Source organism: Phocoena sinus, chromosome 4 (genome assembly GCF_008692025.1).
Source record: "Phocoena sinus isolate mPhoSin1 chromosome 4, mPhoSin1.pri, whole genome shotgun sequence".
Classification (NCBI taxonomy): Eukaryota; Metazoa; Chordata; class Mammalia; order Artiodactyla; family Phocoenidae; genus Phocoena; species Phocoena sinus.
The window spans coordinates 24053519-24075092 of NC_045766.1; the positions used below are offsets into that span (position 1 = coordinate 24053519).

Here is a 21574-nt window from a genome sequence, read left to right on the forward strand (position 1 = left end):
AGTAGTTTAATAAAGAGCATTGCTGCTTTCTTCTTGCTCTGGGGGAAAGTTACTTTCACACCATGAGGACACCCAAGCAGCCCTATGGAAGGCACATGGTGGAGAACTGAGGCTTTCTGCCAATGGCTATGTGAGTGAGCTATGTTGGAGTGGATCCTCCAGGCCCAGTTGAGTCTTCAGATACTGCAGCCATGGCCAACAGCTTGTCTGCAACCTCACATGAGACCCTGAGCTAGAACTACCCAGCTAAGCTGATGCTCCTAGGCTCTGATCCCTCAAAAACAATACAAAATAGTACAAGTTTGTTGTTTTAACTGATACATTTTAGGGTAATTCATTACACAGCAATAGATAAGTAATACACCAAAGGTTGCTTTTTGGAGGTGGGTATTGGGTATTTTTAGCTTGCAGGGCATATCCCTTGAGCATTGGTCTATGCCCAGGTTGGCCCCTGGGTTGCAGAACTGACTCTACCCCTCAGGCCATCGAACTTCCTTGGGCTTCAGTTTCCTCCAACATAATTCTGGGTTTAAAAGTTTATCTTTATATTCCCACCTTGCTCTGAACTTCTTAGATTTTATGACTTAAAGTTCTCAACTGCAATTATATACTATGATAAACAAACACAGATGTGTGGTTAAAAGAGTAGCTAAAATTTAATCGAGAAGTTATGGTACCTTTATGTTACAACTTTATCAGACAAGAAAACTTACATGAAAAATGTTCAAGGGAAAGCACATCTCATGTCTTACTTGGCTTTATTTCTCCCTGGGCCCTAGTACCTGGCATATAGGAGATACCTACTACGGAGGGCGCCTAAGGGTCATTTGTGGCCCCTACTATAATCCAAGTTGGTTGTGGCATACGGCTTCTTAACTAGGGGTTCACAGACAATAATTCTTTTTGGGCACCGAAAGTACAGTGTGTTCTTGCCATTATGTGGGAGCTCCACTCTCATTAGCATTTAAAAGAGAACACTTATTAGCTGAACTACTAAATGTCCTTTATACAATATGATGAGTTTCATTGGAAAGAATCACCAGCTTAGCTAAGGAGAAATTTAAGCACTTTGCCATCATTTATGAATTCAACGCTTCTAGGATGGTATTTTTAAACATACTTTGAATGAAGGGAAGAAGAAAAGTGGTAGAAATCTTGACAAAAGAAATGTAATTAGAGTTTTTTAAAAATGGCAATTCTATGCTTTATGAAGAAATCTTTGATCTTACTTCTCAGAAGCCAGGGAGACAGGGGCATTGTTGCCCCCGACTTTCTCTCTACTCTGTGCCTCAGAACAGGTAACTGGGATGAAACAAGCTTGCTTTTGTTAAAAGTGATGGAGAAAAATTGCACAAAACCATAATCAAAAACCACTGTAATGCAAATCAATAAGGCAGAGGCACACTGCAGGAAACAAGCAATGGAATTATACTTGATCTTTCTTTCAATATCTCAAGATTACCCTAGACATTTGCTTTGTACATCCAAATCATTACATTTAAATTAATGCATCATATCAGAATTAAATAAAACTATTAATTAGCATACATTGTTTCCCCTCTCTATTTTTTATCTTGGAATGTTAAAGGTCATAATTCATTCACTCATTCATTTATTTATTTATTAATTCAGCAGCTCCTAAGTTCAAGACAAAACTAAATGGTAAATTTCCATAAACTTTTCATATAGACCACAACATCCTAAGAGCTCAGACAAGACAAAAGTATACCTAGAGCCACAGAAGGTTAAGATAAATTTAGACGTTACATATGTAAGCATTTATCAGAAGGAAGTGTGGTGAGCAGGGAGATTGATATCATGGGTTGATGTCGTTTCCTTCATGATCCTACATTCATTACCTTTGTAAGGCACAAATCTGATTATTATCATCATCTCTATGTCTAAAAGCCTTAAGCAAGTATGAGCCTTATAGAATATAGTTCTCCTGGGCTTCCCTGGTGGCGCAGTGGTTGAGAGTCCGCCTGCCGATGCAGGGGAAACGGGTTCGTGCCCCCATCCGCGAAGATCCCACATGCCGCAGAGCGGCTGGGCTCTTGAGCCATGGCCGCTGAGCCTGCGCGTCCGGAGCCTGTGCTCCGCAACGGGAGAGGCCACAACGGTGAGAGGCCCGCGTACCGCAAAAAAAAAAAAAAAAAAAAGAATATAGTTCTCCTAAACGTAGCACAGTGAGACACTAAAATGTCCACCTGAACTCACCTCTCCATTTTAATCCTCAACCCTCTCCCATACCTTTCCCTTTCCTGCTCCACAACCTACACCAGCAGCCCAAACCCACCCCTATCTACTTCCCCAAGGGAACCTGAGCCCCAGGCAGAGTGTGCTATCCCTTTGTCTCTAGGACTTGTCAAGATCCTTCTTAGTTTTCTGCTTTTGCATACTCTTTTCTCTTTGTTTTCATTTCCTATGAAATCTGCATGAGAATCTCCTAATTATCTTTATAGCCTTCTCTAAAACTCCCAACCCACAATCACCTTGCCTCCAGGGAGCAATTCAGTCCCCTGGTTGCCTTTTTTTTGCCTTTGTCTCCCTGGATTCCAGCATGGTGCCTGCCATGCAACTAGGTGGTGCTTAGTTCACACTCAGTCCATGCTTGAAATGAAAAGCTGGGAAGCCCTTCAGTCAGACCCTGACACGGAGTGGTAGCAATGTAAGCTTTGTTCTCTCCACCCCAAGGAAGCAGGCAGTGTTTGAAGAACCCATTACAATCACTCAGGTAGGAACAGAGAATTTTTCCAGGAAGAAGGACCCAGCCGTCAGTGAAACTTTTCACCCCAGGGTAAATCAAGGACTTTGATGTTCTACAGCTTCATCCTTGGATTTGATTTGACAGCTTATCACAATGGTCTGCCCAACAATTTGTCAACAAGAGCAATGGCAAACTTTGACTGCTTCTCTCATCTTTATGCATTGCACTGTAATCAGGTGATCCCTGCCCATTCCAGTCTGGAAGAGGGAACCAGATGCGTGTTTTATGCTCTGTGTCAAGTCAGAGGATTATTAGGTTTACAGCATCCTCCTTAAAACCCAGTCATATAGTTCAATCATTCATTTCACAAATGAGAAAACTGAAGCTCACAGGTGTTAAATTAATTATCCAAGGCCCCACCATCAGTTGTAGAGATAGTGAGCAAACTAGCTTTCTGGACTCTCGCTTAAGTGTTCTTTTCACCATATCATCTGGATTTCCCCACATTCCTGTTCTTTTTCTTGAATTTTTTTTTTACAGAGTCATGCACAGCACATCTAATTTGGCTCCCATTGTCTTTTTTTTATTATTATTGGAAATTTAAATTTGGATTTGCATTGCTGCTTTTCCATTCAATGGTGATAAACACTCAAAATATCATCTGGGGGGAATGGAAATAAAATAAGCATCTGGAAAGAACGTGCTGTAATGAAGATGTCATTGTTTGCCGATAAATGCTAGGCAAAGAATCTGGCTTTTCAAAAATAAATGCACGAAAACATCTATGTCCATCTCGATCTATATTTTAACAAAAAAATTAAAATGCACTGAAAGACTTTCAAAGATGACAGAATTAAATATAAGATAAATGACTAAGTAGCTGAAAGGATAATAAAGATAGCCAAACATTCATTCATTCACTCATTCATCTATCCATCCACTCAAGGTTTACTGAATAAATGATGCTAAGCCCCCCAATTGCTACTAAACCCATTTACTAATCAAAGAATAGTAAAAGGCAAAATAGTTTGAACTACAAGTCAAAAAATCTAAGTTAAAAATTTCTCTCTGCCACTCATAAGTATTGGCAAACCCTCTAACACACCGTCTTCTACTCTGTATTATTCCCATCAGCATACAAAAGTACTGTTATTTCTCCCATCTTAAAAATAAAATGGGGCCTCCCTGGTGGCGCAGTGGTTGAGAGTCCGCCTGCCGATGCAGGGGACACGGGTTCGTGCCCCGGTCCGGAAAGATCCCACATGCCGCGGAGCGGCTGGGCCCGTGAGCCATGGCCACTGAGCCTGCGCGTCCGGAGCCTGTGTTCCGCAACGGGAGAGGCCACAACGGTGAGAGGCCCGTGTACCGCAAAAAAATATAAATAAATAAATAAAACGATTTGTCTTTCAGCTTCACTTTTCCCTCCAGCTATCATCTCACTTCTTTGCTCCCCATCCTTTGAAAGACTCGTCTATACACACAGTTTCCAATTTCTTTCCTTCCATTCTCTCTTGAGCCCATTACATTCAGGCTTTTACCCTGACACTCCACCGACAGGGTTCTTATCAATGTCATCAATGATGTTCATGTTCTTCACCTTACTTGAACTTTCAGCAGTATTTGGCACCATTCATCATGCTCCTTCTGGAGACTCTTCATCTGACTCTCAGAACACCATACTTTCTTGGTTTTCCTTCTCCCTACTGGCTTCTCCCTCTAGGTCTCCTTTGCTGGTTCCTGACTCTTCTTACCACCATCGGAGTGCCTCAAGGCTTGGTTCTTGGATCTCTCCTCTAGTATTTCCTTAGAGATCTCATCCAGCCTCATGTTTTCAATATCATCTCTATCCTGGTGACTTCTAAAATTATACTTGTAGCCTAAACTTCGCTCCTGAACTCCAGAATTCTTTGTCCAACTGGCTATCAACAGCTTTGCTTTGGGGACTAATACACATCTCAAATATAACAAATCAGCACTTGGTTGTCGATTGTCCCTCAAATGTGCTATCTTGCAATCTTCTCCAGTTAATACATGACACCTCCCTTCTTTTAAAATTTAAATCGTATCATGCCATGCCTGAACTTAAAAGCCTCCTGTGTTTTCCCACCTTGTTCAGGCTTTCCAGGACCCGCCCCTTGTCACTGCTCTGATATTGTCTTTCATGCTCTCCCCTGGTACATTCCACCTCAGCCACATTGGTCACCTTGTTCCAGGGTGCCATTGTGTACGTGGTTCCCAATTTCTGGGTAGCTCTGCCCCAAATGTCCACATAGCTCCCTCTTTTCTTTCTTTCAAGGATCACCTTCTTTTTGAGGCCTTCCTTGGCCACGCTGTTTAAAGTAGCAACCCTGCCTTCCCATATACACACACTCCTTCCTCCCTTCCTTGCTTTATCATTGGCCTTATAACTTACCGTGAATGCGCTGTATGTTTTGCTTATTTATTTTGATTACTCCAAACTCCACTACTAGCAATTCTTTTTGATTCACTCTTGTATCCCAGCACCCTGAAGAGCGGCTGGCACAAAATAGGCTCTCACAAAATGTTAGATGAATGAATGAAGGTCATCAGTGATAATAAGAAGAGCTACCACTTAGGTAGAGAAGTAAGTAAAAATTAAATAAGTACTTTGTACACGTTAATGCATCATAGATGTTAATTATTTAAATTAACATTGTACACCCATGTGTATCTGTAGAAGTAATTTTTAGGTGGAAACTGCAGGAAGAGAAGGAGAAATTCTAATTAAAAGGGATGGTAGATCTGTGATAAACCATAATGGAAAAGAATATGAAAAAGAATGTACATATATGTATTACTGAATCACTGTGCTGTACGGCAGAAATTAACACAACATTGTAAATCAAATATACTTGAATAAAATAATTTTTTAAAAAAATACCCAAAACCTTGGAGAAAAAATTAAAGGATACCCTTTAATCTTTAAAAAAAAAAAAAAAAGGATGGTAGAGAAGTACATGGTTTTGCAAGTTAGCCTCAGGCCAGGAAGAGACAGCTGATGGAAACACCCTGGAATCTGGCCCAGATTATCAGCTCCCAGGCCTGCCTAGCGGGTGAGGGCATGAGGGAGGAGGGGGTTGGGAGGCAGGCCTGGACATGTGTGAGTGGGGTCAGGAGGCTGGTATGCGGTCTTCTGGATGCTTCAGGGTGAGACCTCTAGGCTCACAGGCTGTCGTGTGCTGATGTCCATCTCGAGTATCTCTAATTGTTCTCAGTTTCTAGGCCAAGAGTCAGGGCTTGCAGTATTTGTCTGTCTCTAGAGCTAGATGTGCACACCCTAAAGTAAGCAAACGGCTTTGAGTGCAGGGAAAGGGTTGCCACGTATGTTCATATACTCTTTACTAGAGGGCTTTGCTATGAAAATAGAAATCCTCATGGTGGGTAACAGCACAAGAATGTCTCTATTATGCTGCTTTGTGCCTAACACACAGTGATGCTACATGTTTCTTCATGGCTTGGAGTGAAAATCAATTCACCGGCATCTAGATGGTCATTATCAGCTACAATACATATTTTAACGTAAATCTGCAGTTTAAAAAAGGCACTCTAATTCTTGAAGCTACTATCGCTTCTCGGCCTTTTGGCTAAGATCAAGCGTAATTCTTGAAGCTACAAAGGATATATTAATTCTCAAAAGTCTTTGTATCCAGACATAGCCATTTCATTAGCTGATCTAGGCACAGTCCAGGAATAAAATTCTTCTGTAAATCATATTACCTAAGGATTTTTTTTTCTATATATACATTTATTTAGTTAGTTAGTTTTGGTTGAGTTGGGCCTTCCTTGCTGCACACAGGATTTCTCTAGTTGCGGTGCGCGGGCTTCTCATCGCTCAGTAGTTGTGGAGCACGGGCTTAGCTGCTCCGCGGCATGTGGGATCTTCCCAGACCAGGGCTCGAACCTGTGTCGCCTGCATTGGCAAGCCGATTCTCAACCACTGCGCCACCAGGGAAGCCCATAACTAAGGATTTTATAACACAAAGTAGATTTTCATTGATTTTTTCCTACACTTCACTAATTGACTTCCTTCAATCCCATTAAACAGTCCTGGGGACAGAGGCAAAGAGGCGATTTCTCCCACTGACAATGAACACAACTCAGGGAGGTGCAGAGCAAGATAATGTATTCTGTAACCATGTGTTGTCATATAATACTTTCTAAACCTTTGTCCGTTTCAAAAGGAAACAGTGGCAATCTCTATAATACCTGCCTCAGCTTTTCTTTACAATTTATAATTGGTTTCCCACATGGAGTTTAAACTTTGCTTGCTACATTGGTGCAGATGTGGCCAAGGACTTTTGATCTGTGAAGTTCATTAAAGTACTTGATCTCATTGTTTTTTTAAAATGGTGACCTCGGACTCTATATGCTAGACTGGGGAATATATGTGTAGATGTATGCATATATATTCATGTATAAATATGCACAGTTGCTATGTATGCACCTATCGCGAGAAAAAATAAATAGAAAATGAGAGATCCTGAAAGAAAAGAAGTGAGAAAGGCATGAGAAGGGAAGGGAAGGGAATTAGCATTCATTAAGCTCCTACTATGAACCAGACACCCAGGAAAGAAGGCGATGGGGAGAGCAAAGATGGAGGGATGCAATTATCTGGATGTTAAAGAATGAACTTGTAAAAATCTCCTTCCCTAAAGGAGACTGCTGTAAAAATGGATGCTGGCAGCCCATCAGGGAGTGCTTGTCAAGCCATTCAGAGGAGAACAGAAGGCTGTGGGGCACTGATTTTGGCTTTGTCTCCCCTAGGTGCTGGGCTGCTGTCTCGCCATGAGATGAGTTATCTTTGAAGTTCTGCTGAGTAGTCTAGATAGCGTGACTTAAAAGTGCAAGTCTCTAAACAGAGTTCAGCCTTTCGGAATACAAATGCTCAGAGAACCATATGAGGTCAGGAAAAACCAGCCCAAGATATTTCCCTTTAAGTTCTAGAGAATGCTAGTAGTCTCCATAATTAAAAGGATCCTAGGAGACTATGTATCGGAAGTTTCTAGGTACTGGTATCAGTTTTTTGGTTCATTTTTTAAAATTGGGGCTCCTTAAAATGTCTGTAATTGCATCTTCTGTGTCCTCTGATGGGCAGAGACAAGGGTGACCTTGCAGAGTCCCTGCTGGGTAGGTAGGAGATGGGCTCAGGTCCAGCTGAGCTTGGGACATGACAAAGAGAGAAGGATGAAAACAATAGCCATTTTATAGAGCTTTAAGGTAAGTCTTTGAAAACTGTTTAGGAATGCCTAGCCAATCACAGGTTTGCTTAGTTGTCTTTTTGGGTTTTTTCCACTCCCACTGCCCCAACATCAGATGTTCTCAGCATCACTGGGCTTATTATAGGAGCCTATCTACCTCCATTTGCATTTTGGGATAGATTGAAATCATTTGGTTCTATTCTTCATAATTTTCTATATCCATGTTCCTTGTCATGTAACTTTACAGTGCTCTCCCACTGTGAGCTAGTGACCTGCTTAGTCCCTTGACCCTGGGCTCAGCCATGTGATTTTCTTTACCTATAGGATGTTTAGGAAATGTGATGCAAGCAGAAGCTTGAAATGAACTGGCACACGGGGGTTTGTTCTTCTGCCAGGAGAAGAATGACAGACACGGGGCACTGGTTAAGGTGCTCCAGACAAGCCCACTCTAGCATAGAGCCCCACCAAACCCACAGACAGTGAACCATCCTAGCTGAGACAAGTAGAGCCACCCAGATCAACCCAGATCAAAAGAGCTAAGCCCTGCAGATGCACGATAAATAAGTGTTTATTGTTAAATGCCACTGGGGTTGCTTGTTATACAGCACAAGCTAGTTGATACAAGTGCCATTTGATCCACGCTCTTCTTGTCTGTCAGTTGATATTTCTAAAATGGAACTTCGATTATCCGAAAATTACTCTACCTAAGACACTTCAATGACTTCCTGTTATGGGCTGAGTGATGTCATCCTAAATTCACATGTTGAATTCCTAACCCCCAGTACCTCAGGATCTGACCTTATTTGGAAATAGGGTCGTTGAAAATGTAATTAGTTAAGTTGAGATGAGGTCATACTGGAGTATGGTGGGTCCCTATTCTAGTATGGTTGGTATCCTTATAAAAAGGGTAAATTTAGAGACAGACATGCTCACAAGGAGAATGCCATGTGAACATGAAGGCAGAGATTAGGATAGTGTGTCTACAAGCCAGAGAACACCAAAGATTGTCAGAAAACCACCAGAAGGTAAAAACAAGGAATAGAACAGATTCTCCCTCAGAACCCTCAGAAGGAACTAATCCTACCTATACCTTGATCTCAGACTTCTACCGTCTAGAAGTGTAAGACAATAAATTTCTGTTGTTAGAGCCACTCCCCATCACCTTTAGGTTAAAGTCTAAACTTCTTCACAAGGTATGAAAGTCCTTCAATAAGCTGGTCTCTGGCTGTGTGGGCAGTCTCATCGCATACTATATTCCACTAACTTCAGCCTTTCCCCATGCACTAGCCACATAGAACTATTTAAAGTGCTCCAGTAAACTGCTTCAGAGCTTTTGTCCATGCTACAACCTTGGCTTCGAACGCCCTTCCTGCTACCTTCTCATGCCCCGCTGGATCCTACATCTTTACCTAATTAACTTCTATTTGTATTTCCAGCTCCAGATTGGGCTATCATCTCTGGAAACTTTCTCTTCACCTTCCCAGGCCTAACCATGGGAGGAGACCCTATTGAATTCTCCCCAAACAACCTATATAGACATTTCTATCTCAGAACTTATCACACTGTGGATAATTAATTGCTCACTGTACATCTTTATCCTCCTCAACAGACTTGATAATGAACCACTTAAAGGCAGGTTCATATATTATCTGCCCTTTTATTCCTCGTACCAAGCACAGTGCTTGGCACACAGTGGTGACGCAGCAAATGTATGTGGAAGGAATCTGTGAGTGTTTATGCGCCAATATCAAAACAGATGTGTTCCTGGCATACGGGAGATACATTCTGCTTATGTGACAACTGGCAGTTGAGTTTACTTGAAAGCAAAAGCACCCAATTAAAGACCAAACATTACTTCCTTATCCTTCTTCATTTCCTTCTTTCTATAAAACTATCCAATCTCACATGCTTTATAATGCTTTGACATGTAAGTGACTCTGAATTATTACTGACAGTGGGACTTTCATCTTCAAGACTGACAGTCTACGTTCCACATTTCTCAGGAGGGAGAGACTATTATAACTATATTTTTGCTTACCAAGAGAATTGTTAATAGTTATCCTGAAGAAAAAAAAAATCTATAAATATCCAACCTATAACGAAGCCTTCAGCTTACTGCCTTCCTTTACTAATGAAATTCTTTCCAAGTGCCCAGCCAGAAATTGCCACATAACAATTACACTGAGAAAAGAGACAAAGCCTGTAGTGAGTTTTTTCTTTTACCTGTTTAGTCCTCATTTTGGAATCCAACGACAGATTGTTGTAGGTATAATGTGCCTGTGTGACTCCACAGAAGAGAACAGCAACTATCCCTGAAATTTAAAAACATACCAGTCAAAATCAATTTTCTTTCCCATCTAAGTCAAAGGGGTAGGGCTATCCCAGCTGGAAAACAGACTTGGCATCAGTAGAGTTAAAATTGCTAATAATTATGGTGATGAAACCTTTGGTAAACCTGGCTGCTTACTTTAAACATGGAACTTAACAGGATTAAAGTTAAAGAAAAGCGTTAAGAAGTAGATTCTTCCTGGGGAATAAATGATTTTCTGGTCATGTGTTAGGAAAGTTATACTTGGAAACCCATGAACAAAAGACTATATAGTCAATTCCAGGCCTCTCACAGCTAGTGCCAGCTACTCGGCTGCATTTTATACTAGATGCTGGCATATTTGCTTAGACATTTGCTCTCCACTGTGTACCTTCAGGAGCCTGAGAAGTTCCTATCATTCCATAACTTAGTATTAAAAACCACGAGTCCTAAACCTAAGGCATCTACAAGGGTTCAGTTGCCTCTGCCAATACTCCTACTTGCCAAGTCCAGAAAGAGATCCTTGTTTGCCTCTACACCTCCCTGGCAAAGCTGGGGGCTTTGTCTTTCTGCTGCTGGATAATCTCGTGAACACATCCAAGGCACACACTCCTTGAAGGTAAGCTGGTCTGTTCTTGTGTGCTTCTTATCCACAGTGGGCCCCCAGCTGCTCCTTGGCTGGTTGCAGGATTTATTTCTTAAGCCATCATTATACCCAGTTTTAAATGCTACATGAAGCCACACATACCCTAGATGCTGCCTGGGGACAGAGGAGGAACAACCATGGGACAAATGTGTTATTTGTCCCTGGGCTCTGTTATTCTCTGGGTTATTGCTCCTGAGCTGGGGTGGGGAAGTGGTAGGGGCTGCATTCTACCTTGGATTAAAGATTTGATTAGCTGTGGGAAACTGGGCATAGAGGAGGGCTTTGGGAAAAACACAAGATGTAAGTAGTCTTCAACCCAAACCAAGGGGATTGAATTGAATTTTAAACAGCAGACTCTTTCCAACTAAAAACACTCATAAATTAAATGCTGATGATTCTTAAGAGTATAGAGATATGTGAACTGAATACTGACATTTCAAATGAAATAAAAATTCTGCAGTAAAGAATTTTAAAGAACCAAGCATATTTTTTATATGTACACTGTATGCTTCTATTTATATGTTGGTTATTTTGGGCGTTGGCTTTGGATAAGATATTGCTAAGACATATTTGTCTAATACATTTACATCACTTATTTCCTTTTAATATTATGCTTCAAACTTTTAGGCAAAAGAATAAAAACAACTAGGAAATTGTGCCAAGAAATAATATATGCAGTAAGCATTTATATAGTTGCTTTGGGTAACTTTTCAGTTTTCTAGCCTCTCTTCAGAAATTCAAAGAAAAAACTGCTTAGGAAATACTATATTTCTCTCTTCACAGAATTTCTATTAAAAAACAACCAGTACCAGGGAAACTTTGGGGGTACTGGAGTACTTCAAGGACTTCAAGGAACTAGAAGGATTGCCATGCATGTTGTTTTGTCATCAAGTAGTTTTCTTTCTTTCTTTAAAAATGCAATTTATGTACCTCTGCTGATTCAGCAGTCTGTTGGAAGTTTTTCTGGGTGAGGTTTAGCCGACCTCCCACTGTTGTGGAAATGTTTTGACTATATATTGATCTGCAGAGAAGTAGTGAATAAAAAGGGAGGGGCATGTGGGTAGTGCACAAATGCATTCTGAGAACAAAAAGAAGTAACAAAGAATAAAGGATAGGTAAGGGCCGGAAGATTGGCTGAATGCTTATTGTGGGCAAGGAACACACTAGTTTTATTCACATCATCTCATTTATTTCATTGATTTATTATCTCACAACAGGCTTCACAGGATTCACCAGCCCTTCCCGCTCTCTTCCCCTTCTCAGTAATAGCATCTCCATTCTTCCTGCCATCCAGGCAAAAAACTCTGGGAAGGGCTTCCCTGGTGGCACAGTGGTTGGGAGTCCGCCTGCCGATGCAGGGGACGCGGGTTCGTTCCCCGGTCCGGGAAGATCCCACATGCCGCGGAGCGACTGGGCCCGTGAGCCATGGCCGCTGAGCCTGCGCGTCCGGAGCCTGTGCTCCGCAACGGGAGAGGCCACGACAGTGAGAGGCCCGTGTACCAAAAAACAAAACAAAACAAAACAAAACACTCTGGCAACACTCTTTACTTCTCCCCTCTCTGTACATCAGCAATGTTGTTGACTGGTCCTTCAAAATCTACCCGGCACGCCATCACCTCTCAACACCTCCACACTGACACCATTTTCTAAGTCACCATCATTTTCTGCCCGGATTACAGCAAGAGCTTCCTAATTGCACCTCCGACCCCGTCTCCCTTGTTGACTCTCCACAGTCTACCTTCCACCCAGCAGCGCTAGTGAATCTTTTAAGACAGGTCAGATCATGTCAGTCCTCTGCTCCCAGCTCTGTAATGGAAACACATAACAAACAGGCCCTGTAGGATCTAGTCCTGCCTCCTCCTCCCCTCCCCGCGGCTCCCTGACCTCCGCTTTTCCCATGCCCCCCCGCCCCCCGCCCCTCACCTCGTCACACACCCTCTTCGTCTTCGCTAAGCAGGTTCCACTGCAGGGCCCTTGCATGTCTGGTTCCCAAAGTCTTCTCCAGACACACACATGGCTCCCTCCTTTCCTTAAGATGTTACATTATCAGACTGGCCTCTGCTATGCACTCTATAAAACTAATCCCTCTCGTCGTTCTCTACTTTCCCACCTTGACCTATTTTTGTAATATTATTTACTGCCACCTAACATTTTATATATTTATAGGTTTATTTTCTGCCTTTCTGCACTGCAGTGGAAAGCTCAGGGAGTGCAGAGTGATTCACTGGTCCCCAGCCATTAGAGCAATGTCAGGCACATGGTAGGCACTCCACATATTTGCTGAATAAATAAATGAACATTCCTATCACCAGGTAACAAGAAACCAAAGTAATTTACTCAAGGTCACCTTGAAAGTGGCAGAGCTAAGATTCAAAATTCCACAGACTCCCTGTACTTTTCTCCCTGTATTAGACCCTCCAGGAAGGTTTTAAGGTAATCTTAAGCCATCTAAAAAATATCATTTCTGATGTCCCAGGGAAAGAGTCAGAGATCTGATGATGAAGATTATATACCTGAGTTGGCTGGACATCTCCTTTGAGGATATTTTCTCCAGTAGCTCCATTGGTTTTCCCATTAGAACACTAATAGGCAAAGTTTCTGCTAATACTTTTTGAGTTTTGTCTACAGATATGTCACACAAGCAGCAAACAATGGAGAGTCTGCCTACATGACCAGAGTCTTGGTGTTGTAATTAAAATAAAACAACAAAGCTGATCTGACCCTTAGTATTAGCATACATAATCATAATTCTATAGCTTGGTAATTAATTCACTCACACAAATTAACAGTTGCCAGTTTTCTACCTTACAAAAGTATGTTTTAATTGCCACTATATTTTTACATACCTGTGCCTGCTAGCCCTAGTTGTACCACTGTTATGTGAGGCCCTAGACCACTCTCTTGCATGCTCTGGATCTCAGACTCTCAGTTGTAAAAAGGACGGGGAGGGGCACTAAGTGTTCCTTGTGCCAGGCTGTGAGCTAGTGTCTCAGCCCCAAGCCCACCCTCCTGTGCTGGTCTGTGATCCTGAGGCTGGGGCTCTCCAGAATACATCTTCCTTTGCCTGATGGGCTCTGTCAGTATAGAGCCCCAGGAGGAGAGTAGGACGCAGGAGGGGAGAGAAGGCCTTGCTCCCTCCTGTTTGCCTGCTGGTCCTGTGAGCTGCAGCTCAGCAATGGTTCTTCACCACAGCTTTGGCAGTTGGTCCCAGCCTTGTGTTCTCTTTTTGTTTTTTGTTGTTTTCCTTCACTTGCAGACCAGCCTCCTGGGACCCCCTCAGAGAAAGCAGCAGCAGGCAGGCAGTGTCCTCAGAGGTCTGAGTCCCAGCTCTGTGGCTCCTTCTTAGGAGCTTCTAGATTCTCTTCCCTTTGCTCCTCCAGTCCAAGGGGTCACACTTGCTTCTTGCAGTGACTACCTCTGTGTTGCCTCAGTGCCCCTTTTTTACTTTCACAGCTCTTGCTAAGTATAAAAATGTTTTTTTTTTTAGTTTTTTAGTTTTCTTTTTATAGTTTTGTGTCTTATTCTCCATTTCTTCTTTCTGTGACCTTCTAGGATTGACATGATTCCATGAAATAATTTTAGGGTCATGGAACAATTATCTATTAAGAGTGTTTGAGGAGTTACAATTTTTTTTCTTTATTTTAAAATTATTTTTTAATCCGAGCAACACTAGAATATAAAAGAAATTAGTTAACATGGAATAAATTGATGATATATTTTACTATCAAATAGTTCAAAAATTCTTTCCCCCTCTAAAAATCAAAACAAAAGAAAACAAACAAATTGCATCCTTTGATCAAAATGTTATAAAACTGGAAATTAACAAAAAGCATAGCTACATAAATGTATCCATTAGAGATTTTTAACTGTATTCTTTTCAATAAAATTGGAGTTGAAGATGAAATCAAATTTGAAATTTTAGCTTATGTAGAAATAAATGACAGTAAGTGTATAGTACCTTTCTTATCAAAACCAATGGGATAAAACCAAAGGATTATTCAGAGGAAAGGTTATAGTCTTACTTGCATTCTATTAGAAAAAAAAAGGGAAATAAATGGACTATTTACCTAAAGAATCTAGACAAAAGAGATAAAAATGGAACCAAAGACAGTAGAATTAAAAACTTAATAAATAAAAATGAAAAAATACCGCCAAAGAGAACATTCCTAATAAGCATATGGTTCATGCCTCTCAGGCCTTGGCGTCCCTCAGGTGTCCATCCTCCCCAGGCTGCCGTTCTTTGGCCGTGGCTGCAGGTATGTAATGGGTGATGTTGGCCAAGGGCCTCACCCACCTAAGACTCAGTTTTCTCATTTGGATAGGGCCCACCTGTCTCACAGGTCTGTTCTAAGTATAAAGCAATACAATGGATTTTAACATGATTTGTAAACTAAACACTAAGAAGTAAATATAAGGTTTTGCTATAATTACTAGAAGTAGGTGAAAGGAGGAAGGCATGAAGAGAAGGAATGACTCAGAGAAGCTCATTACAGGTCTAAACACAACAACATTTCCTATTCAACAAGTTGCTGGGGGAAGAAATACAAAACATCTAGCACGTCTCACACATTTTATGTCCTTAATCATTATTTGTTGCCTTCTCTTCCACATCAACTCCTGCAACAAGGAAAAGCAGGTGAAAATGTGTGCCTCACTCCTAGAAGTCCAAACTTAGACAATTCTCAGTAATCCTACAGTTAAGGTATCCGATTTTTGCAAGTTCTATCTATCTACTGAGATATTCAATGAGGAAAGCATGGGTTATGGATATGGGGAATGCAAGGATGAATAAACCCAGTCCTAGACCTCAAGTAGCTTTATGTCTCCTACCAGAGACAACACATACACAGAGATGTCTAAAAGCAGGTAGAATGAAGTAGGGGATAAGAAAATGGGAATTCTGAGGGAGTGATTTCTTTTGGGCTGGGGAAAGTGGGAGAGAGATGGGGAAAGTTTTCCTAAAGGACACAGAGGCATTTAGGTCTTGGAAGATAAGAAGAATTTGGAGGTGCAGGGTCGGGGGTAGGGAATTCAATGTGAGTGAAGGGCGAAAGCTAGGAAACTATGTGGCATGTCCCAGGAACATGCAGTTTACCTGCACACGTTGGGTTTGAATCTGTTATAGGTTAGGGAATAAATACACGTTGAATTAATTAATTACATTTTTCCAAATATTTCAAAACTTAGAAGAAACATCTAATATGCTCTATGTTTAAAATGATCAAACTAATTATTATAAGTATGAAAGTATTTCTCTTACATGCTGTATTAGTCCTAGTATCCATAAAATAGAACTATGAAACATCTAGTATGTTGATCTTCTGCTGGCAAACGTTACTGCATTTTCTTTCCTAACTGAGCTAAAATCTGATCATTCTGCTTCCATCTCTTCTGAAAAACACAAGCGGTCATTAAATGCAACTATGAGGGTTGCAGGTCTAAGGTTTGGGTTCCAAGTTGTATTTATGGGGCCCTGTAGCAATGACAAGTGGAACCAAGTACATACATCCAGATCCACAGGGAGGGAGCATGCTTAAAAATATCTGAGAACTAAAATAGATAAGGAGCTCTGAAAGAAATTAAGAAGTGGCTTAGAGAAAATAATAATAAGAGTTTCTGACTCACACGTGTGCTCAAAATTGCCTATCAGTTTGCACAGTGAGCTTTCAGTGGTGGGCAAGATCGCTGAAGAGCTGTCTGCAAGGACTCATTTGTGCAATTTTGAATAAGAACTAGAACCGATACTTCATGACACTAACTAAAAGAGCTGTATGAGAAACCACAAAGAGGTATACAGTTAAATTCAAATTATTGGCAGGCAAAGAAGTTTAGGAAACAGCATGAGGAGGTCTGTAATTCTTTGGGAAGAATAATGATTCTGCCGGCAAGTAAATTCTTTCCAGAGAGATCAATTTTTTTTTAATAAATTTATTTTATTTATTTTTATTTTTGGCTGCATTGGGTCTTCGTTGCAGTGCGCGGGCTTCTCATTGCAGTGGCTTCACTTATTGCGGAGCACGACACGCGGGCTTCAGTAGTTGTGGCGCACGGGCTTAGTTACTCCGCGGCATGTGGGATCTGCCCGGGCCAGGGCTCGAACCCGTGTCCCCTGCATTGGCAGGCGGACTCCCAACCACTGCGCCACCAGGGAAGCCCCAGAGAGATCAAATTTGAGAGGACAATTAGCTCCTTTTGGTTAACAGAACACCATTTACACTGTTCTCCATGATTCCCACTTCTGGACCTTCTCAGAAAGCATTAGTGTTACTAATGCTTGTGTATATACAGTATTTAGTAACATTAACCTATGCTTACACACATCACACACAAACCTATGCTTACATGACATCAAGGTTCATTGTGTGGTTGTAAATTATGTGAGAAAAAATGTACTACAATGGGTATCAGGAGACCTGGGTTCTATCTGGCATAGTTCAGACACTTAACTAGTTGAATGACTAATGCAATTCAAATTCATTGCCTGGTCCATTGTTTTCTTCTCAAAGAATTGAAGAAGATGGTCTGCACTAGTGTTCTTTAGATTGGGGTATGCAAGAAACCCACTGAAGCGTAGAAGAAAATATAAGAACTTCATAAATTTTTTTAAACTTTTTATTTTATATTGGAGTACAGTTGATTAATAATGTGATCGTTTCAGGTTCATAACTTTTAATTAGAACTTTTGTGTATTTTAAGGTAAGTAAGTACCATTGTGGGCAAAAAAATATGCTCATGTGCAGATACGTGCATGATAAAACTATCTTATTTTATTTTTTTATGATAAGGGTCAAGAAACTGTGGTAAATACTGCTCTAGATGATCTCTAAGCACCTTCCCCATCTTAAGTGTCTGTGATCTGAACTGCTGTTTTTACATTTGCTTCAAGGACTGCATATATGGAATTGAAGAATTACATGGTACCCCCACGTCCTCATGTGGACTTCCTGGCAACTAGATTACCTTCTCGACCTAGATTTCCTCAAGGGCTGGGTCTATGACCTCCTTCTTTGTATTGCTCCCAATCCCATAACAGTGCCCAGTAGACATCAGACACTCAAATGCAGGTTTGTCAAAGTAACGAATCTCTATTTCAAGAAATATTTATCTGCTCTAAAAAGAGAACGAAGGAGAAATTATTTTTGATCCTCACATACAAATAGATGTTTATCTGGATTTATTAGTGGCAGAGTCTATTTTCTTCTAACATTTAAATTTTCTTATTCAAGACTATTGTCACGTACGGTCTCTGCTACTGATAACATTATTCAGTGGTTCTTTTCTCATTAAAAGTTGATGAAGACTTCAGATACAGAAGCTGAAAAATAAACATCTGTCACATGGAGGATGATTTTCTTTGACATTAAATGCAGACTTGAGGGGTTTCTAAGACTGGAGAATATTGCGTTTTTGGACAGGAAATATTGATTATATCATCAGAACACAGAAAAAGAGCGAGTGAGAAAGAAAAAACTGTGTCTTGCTCTCAGGCGGCACTCTGAGGGGTTTTAAGGTTGATGGGTTATTTTTCCATGACACACTTTTATTTATTTTTGATCTAGTAAAACGAGACGTTTCTGACAGGTTTCCTACCACCACTGCTGAACGTGAACCTGGAACTGAGAAGTCAAAGATTTAACGAAATGGAAAACTCCTTCAGGGAATATGAAGGATTCCAAGTTTGCAAAGAATACAATTACTGTCTAGTTTACTATATTTGGCAATGCTACGGTTGGCAGATGAATGATGAGTCTGTGGGATACAAGAATATCAATATAGAAAACAGCACAAATCTATGTTCTTCTTTCTAGATCCTCCAGTGCAGAGGGTAGGCATGCATTTAAGATTACTTCCTGTCTATGTTGCAAGGTTTATAAATTTCCATTTAAAACAAAAAATTCCTTAAATAATGTAGTAGTGAGTACTTATGCAAATTAACTTGAGGTCTGGAGGAGAAGAAAAATATCCTTTTGTTTAGATCCCTGGCTTTCCACCTCAAATGTTGGTACTGTCAGGTTTACTCCTTCTTTTCAGTTTTCATTTCCTTGGAGTCGCTTAATACATGTACACCAATGTCACCTAAATCTCTAGTCAGCAGCCTCATCCCAGATATCCATGTCCAATTGACCACTGTACCTTTCCATGTAGAAGTTCCATACTTGTATAGAATCCAGAAGACTTTCAAATGGACTAATTTTTTTTTTTTTTTTTTTTCCGGTACGCGGGCCTCTCACTGTTTTCTACACGCCTGTGCAGGACATGAGGAACTTTCTCTTTTCCCTATGGCTGCTGGCACCGTGAGGAGATGTTAAGTAAAGACAGAAAACATTTACAGTGAAGAAAGCAGAGGTAAATTTGTCCACTACTCAAGTTACATGTGCAAGATTGTTTGAATATTGAAATGATGAGCTATTTGGTTCAAGAAAGTGCAGGTGTGAGTTAATGAGTTATGCTAGGAGATGTATTTTACACCTGTGTTTATTGAGATGGCGTCTTTGCGTGTTTGCCCTTGGTTCAGCAAGCTAGTTAATAAATCCCCTTGAGAATTTTGGGTGTCTATTGCTACAGCTTGAATGCCTAATAGTTTGAGCCTCTGGCTCTATTTTTGGCTTGGAAAACACTCAGTGCACCTCATTTGTTGGTGAATTGTTGGCTAATTAAGTTGGATTCATATGGTCCTGTCAATATGAAAGCAAGAACAGTTTGAAGCTGAGATGTCAGCTAATGACATGTATTTAGAAGCTAAAACCGGCCAGATTTGATTTGAGAAACAATTTAAACTAAGTCCCTCCTGGTGATTTGTTTTATTTACTGAGATCTAGAAATATATTTCCCATCCAGTCATGCAATGCATCAGTGGCAAGCCAAATGGAACACATTTATCTCTGAACTAGAAGCCTTCTTAAGAGTTTCAGACAAGTATTTGCCAAGGCGAGAGATGATGGAGATGAGAAGTAATGAGCCAGCTTACTTACTCAGATCAAGTAAAGTCTCAACGTGTCCAGTAATAGTCAATTCATTTGGAAATCTTTCCTCGTCTGTTGCCAAAAAGAAAGACATTCCCAGTTTCCCCTTTTCCCAACTACTTATTCTACAAAAGCCTTTCAAGAGCTGACCGGACAGATAAGCAGGACCTGAGCTTTCAGGTGTCAGCTTTTCCTTATCATGACAATGTAATTAGGCCCTTGTCATTTGAGACCAATGGGGCAACAAGGCTGGGTGACGTCATTGAGGTGAATTGACTGTTTGTGTCGTGCTTCATGTTTGTGTGTGCTGAGTTCTTCTCTCGTTCAGACATCTTGGTCAATTCCTTAGTGAATGAGCCAGAGCGGCATTTGTTTTTACCCTTCTACATTCAAAATTTTTTTCAGAGTCTCTTACTCTCTAGAGTCAGACTACAAAGCCCAATAGCATTGCTTAGTACAGTAATCAGGACTTTTTTTCTTTCAGATTTTTACACGTTTGTTTTCTTAGATGGAAACTATTCTAAGCTGAGTAAATAGTGGGCTATACTGTTTAACTTTTTGTATGAGAAAGTGAGGGATGCCAACGGCCTCCCTCCTCCTCCTTCACTTCCAGCTGACATAAAATATGTCCCAAGAACCTAAAAATGGAAGCTGCCTTTATTACAACAGTGCCTGGAAGCAGAGAAATCATTAGATGCAGTGTCAATGTTGCCATTAGAAATCTTACTCTTTGGGTGTTTAATGACAGTCCCTGAAAGTTTGCTTCTGGCAAAAACCTGACCTCCAGGGCTTCCCTGGTGGCGCAGTGGTTGAGAGTCCGCCTGTCGAGGCAGGGGACACGGGTTCGTGCCCCGGTCCGGGAAGATCCCACATGCCGCGGAGCGGCTGGGCCTGTGAGCCATGGCCGCTGAGCTTGCGCGTCCGGAACCTGTGCTCCGCAACGGGAGAGGCCACAACAGTGAGAAGCCCGTGTACCGCAAAAAAAAAAAAAAAAAAACCTGACCCCCAAAGTCTCAGCTGGGAAACAAATTATAAAAATGAATTTTCAAACCACCTGTCCAGCTGTGCTTTTTGGTTATCTTTATAAACTGAAAAGCAGCTTCTACGACAGGATTCAATGCCACCAGAGATTATGCTATAAATAATACTGCTGAATTATTTTCAATATTCAATTTAAAATAATGGCTCAGTAACCTAATGACTTTTAGAAAATAGGCCAAGAAAAATTCTACTTGATCAGAAATTAGGTATGCATGTGTACCAGGTACCTGACAGAGAGAATACCTCAGGTCATGTATTTACTCAAAAGCCACATTTTGTATGTGTGCCATGTCCTTCCACTACAAAATAATAAAATCTTTTTACCTCAGCAGTAAAGAAAACTGAGATACCAATTAACAGGGTGACATTCCTATCCTTCAGCAAGTTAGCAGAAGAACTAGAAATCCGAGACATACCCCTTAGTGGCTGATTTTGTAATTAGGGCAGAAACTTCCATATACGTTCTCTTCCTTCTATGCTCTCCCAGCTTGTGAGGACTCCCTAAAGTCCATTTCCGTCTACACACCCTTATCTTCTAGAAAGACTTCTCACTTGCATTTGATATTCTGCCCAGTCTTCGTAAATAAAAGTTTTCTCAGACAGCACTTGTACATTTCCAGTAGCAGAGCATCAGACCTTTGGGTAATAGAAATGCCAACCTTCATTTGCATGTCTAAAAGCCACTCGTTT

General features: G+C 40.9%; 1 protein-coding gene and 1 pseudogene across 1 annotated transcript in view; both read right to left on the reverse strand.

Annotated features, from left to right (window-relative positions):
* Positions 1 to 4928, reverse strand: part of LOC116753105 — a 39091-nt pseudogene extending 34163 nt beyond the window's left edge.
* The window catches only part of SLC9A9 (solute carrier family 9 member A9), a 569241-nt gene that overhangs the window by 260815 nt on the left and 286852 nt on the right, over positions 1 to 21574 (reverse strand). Inside the window, exon 9 of the mRNA XM_032631496.1 lies at positions 10150 to 10238. Within this exon, the coding sequence (XP_032487387.1) occupies positions 10150 to 10238 (89 nt within the window). The remainder of the gene's footprint in view (positions 1 to 10149; positions 10239 to 21574) is intronic.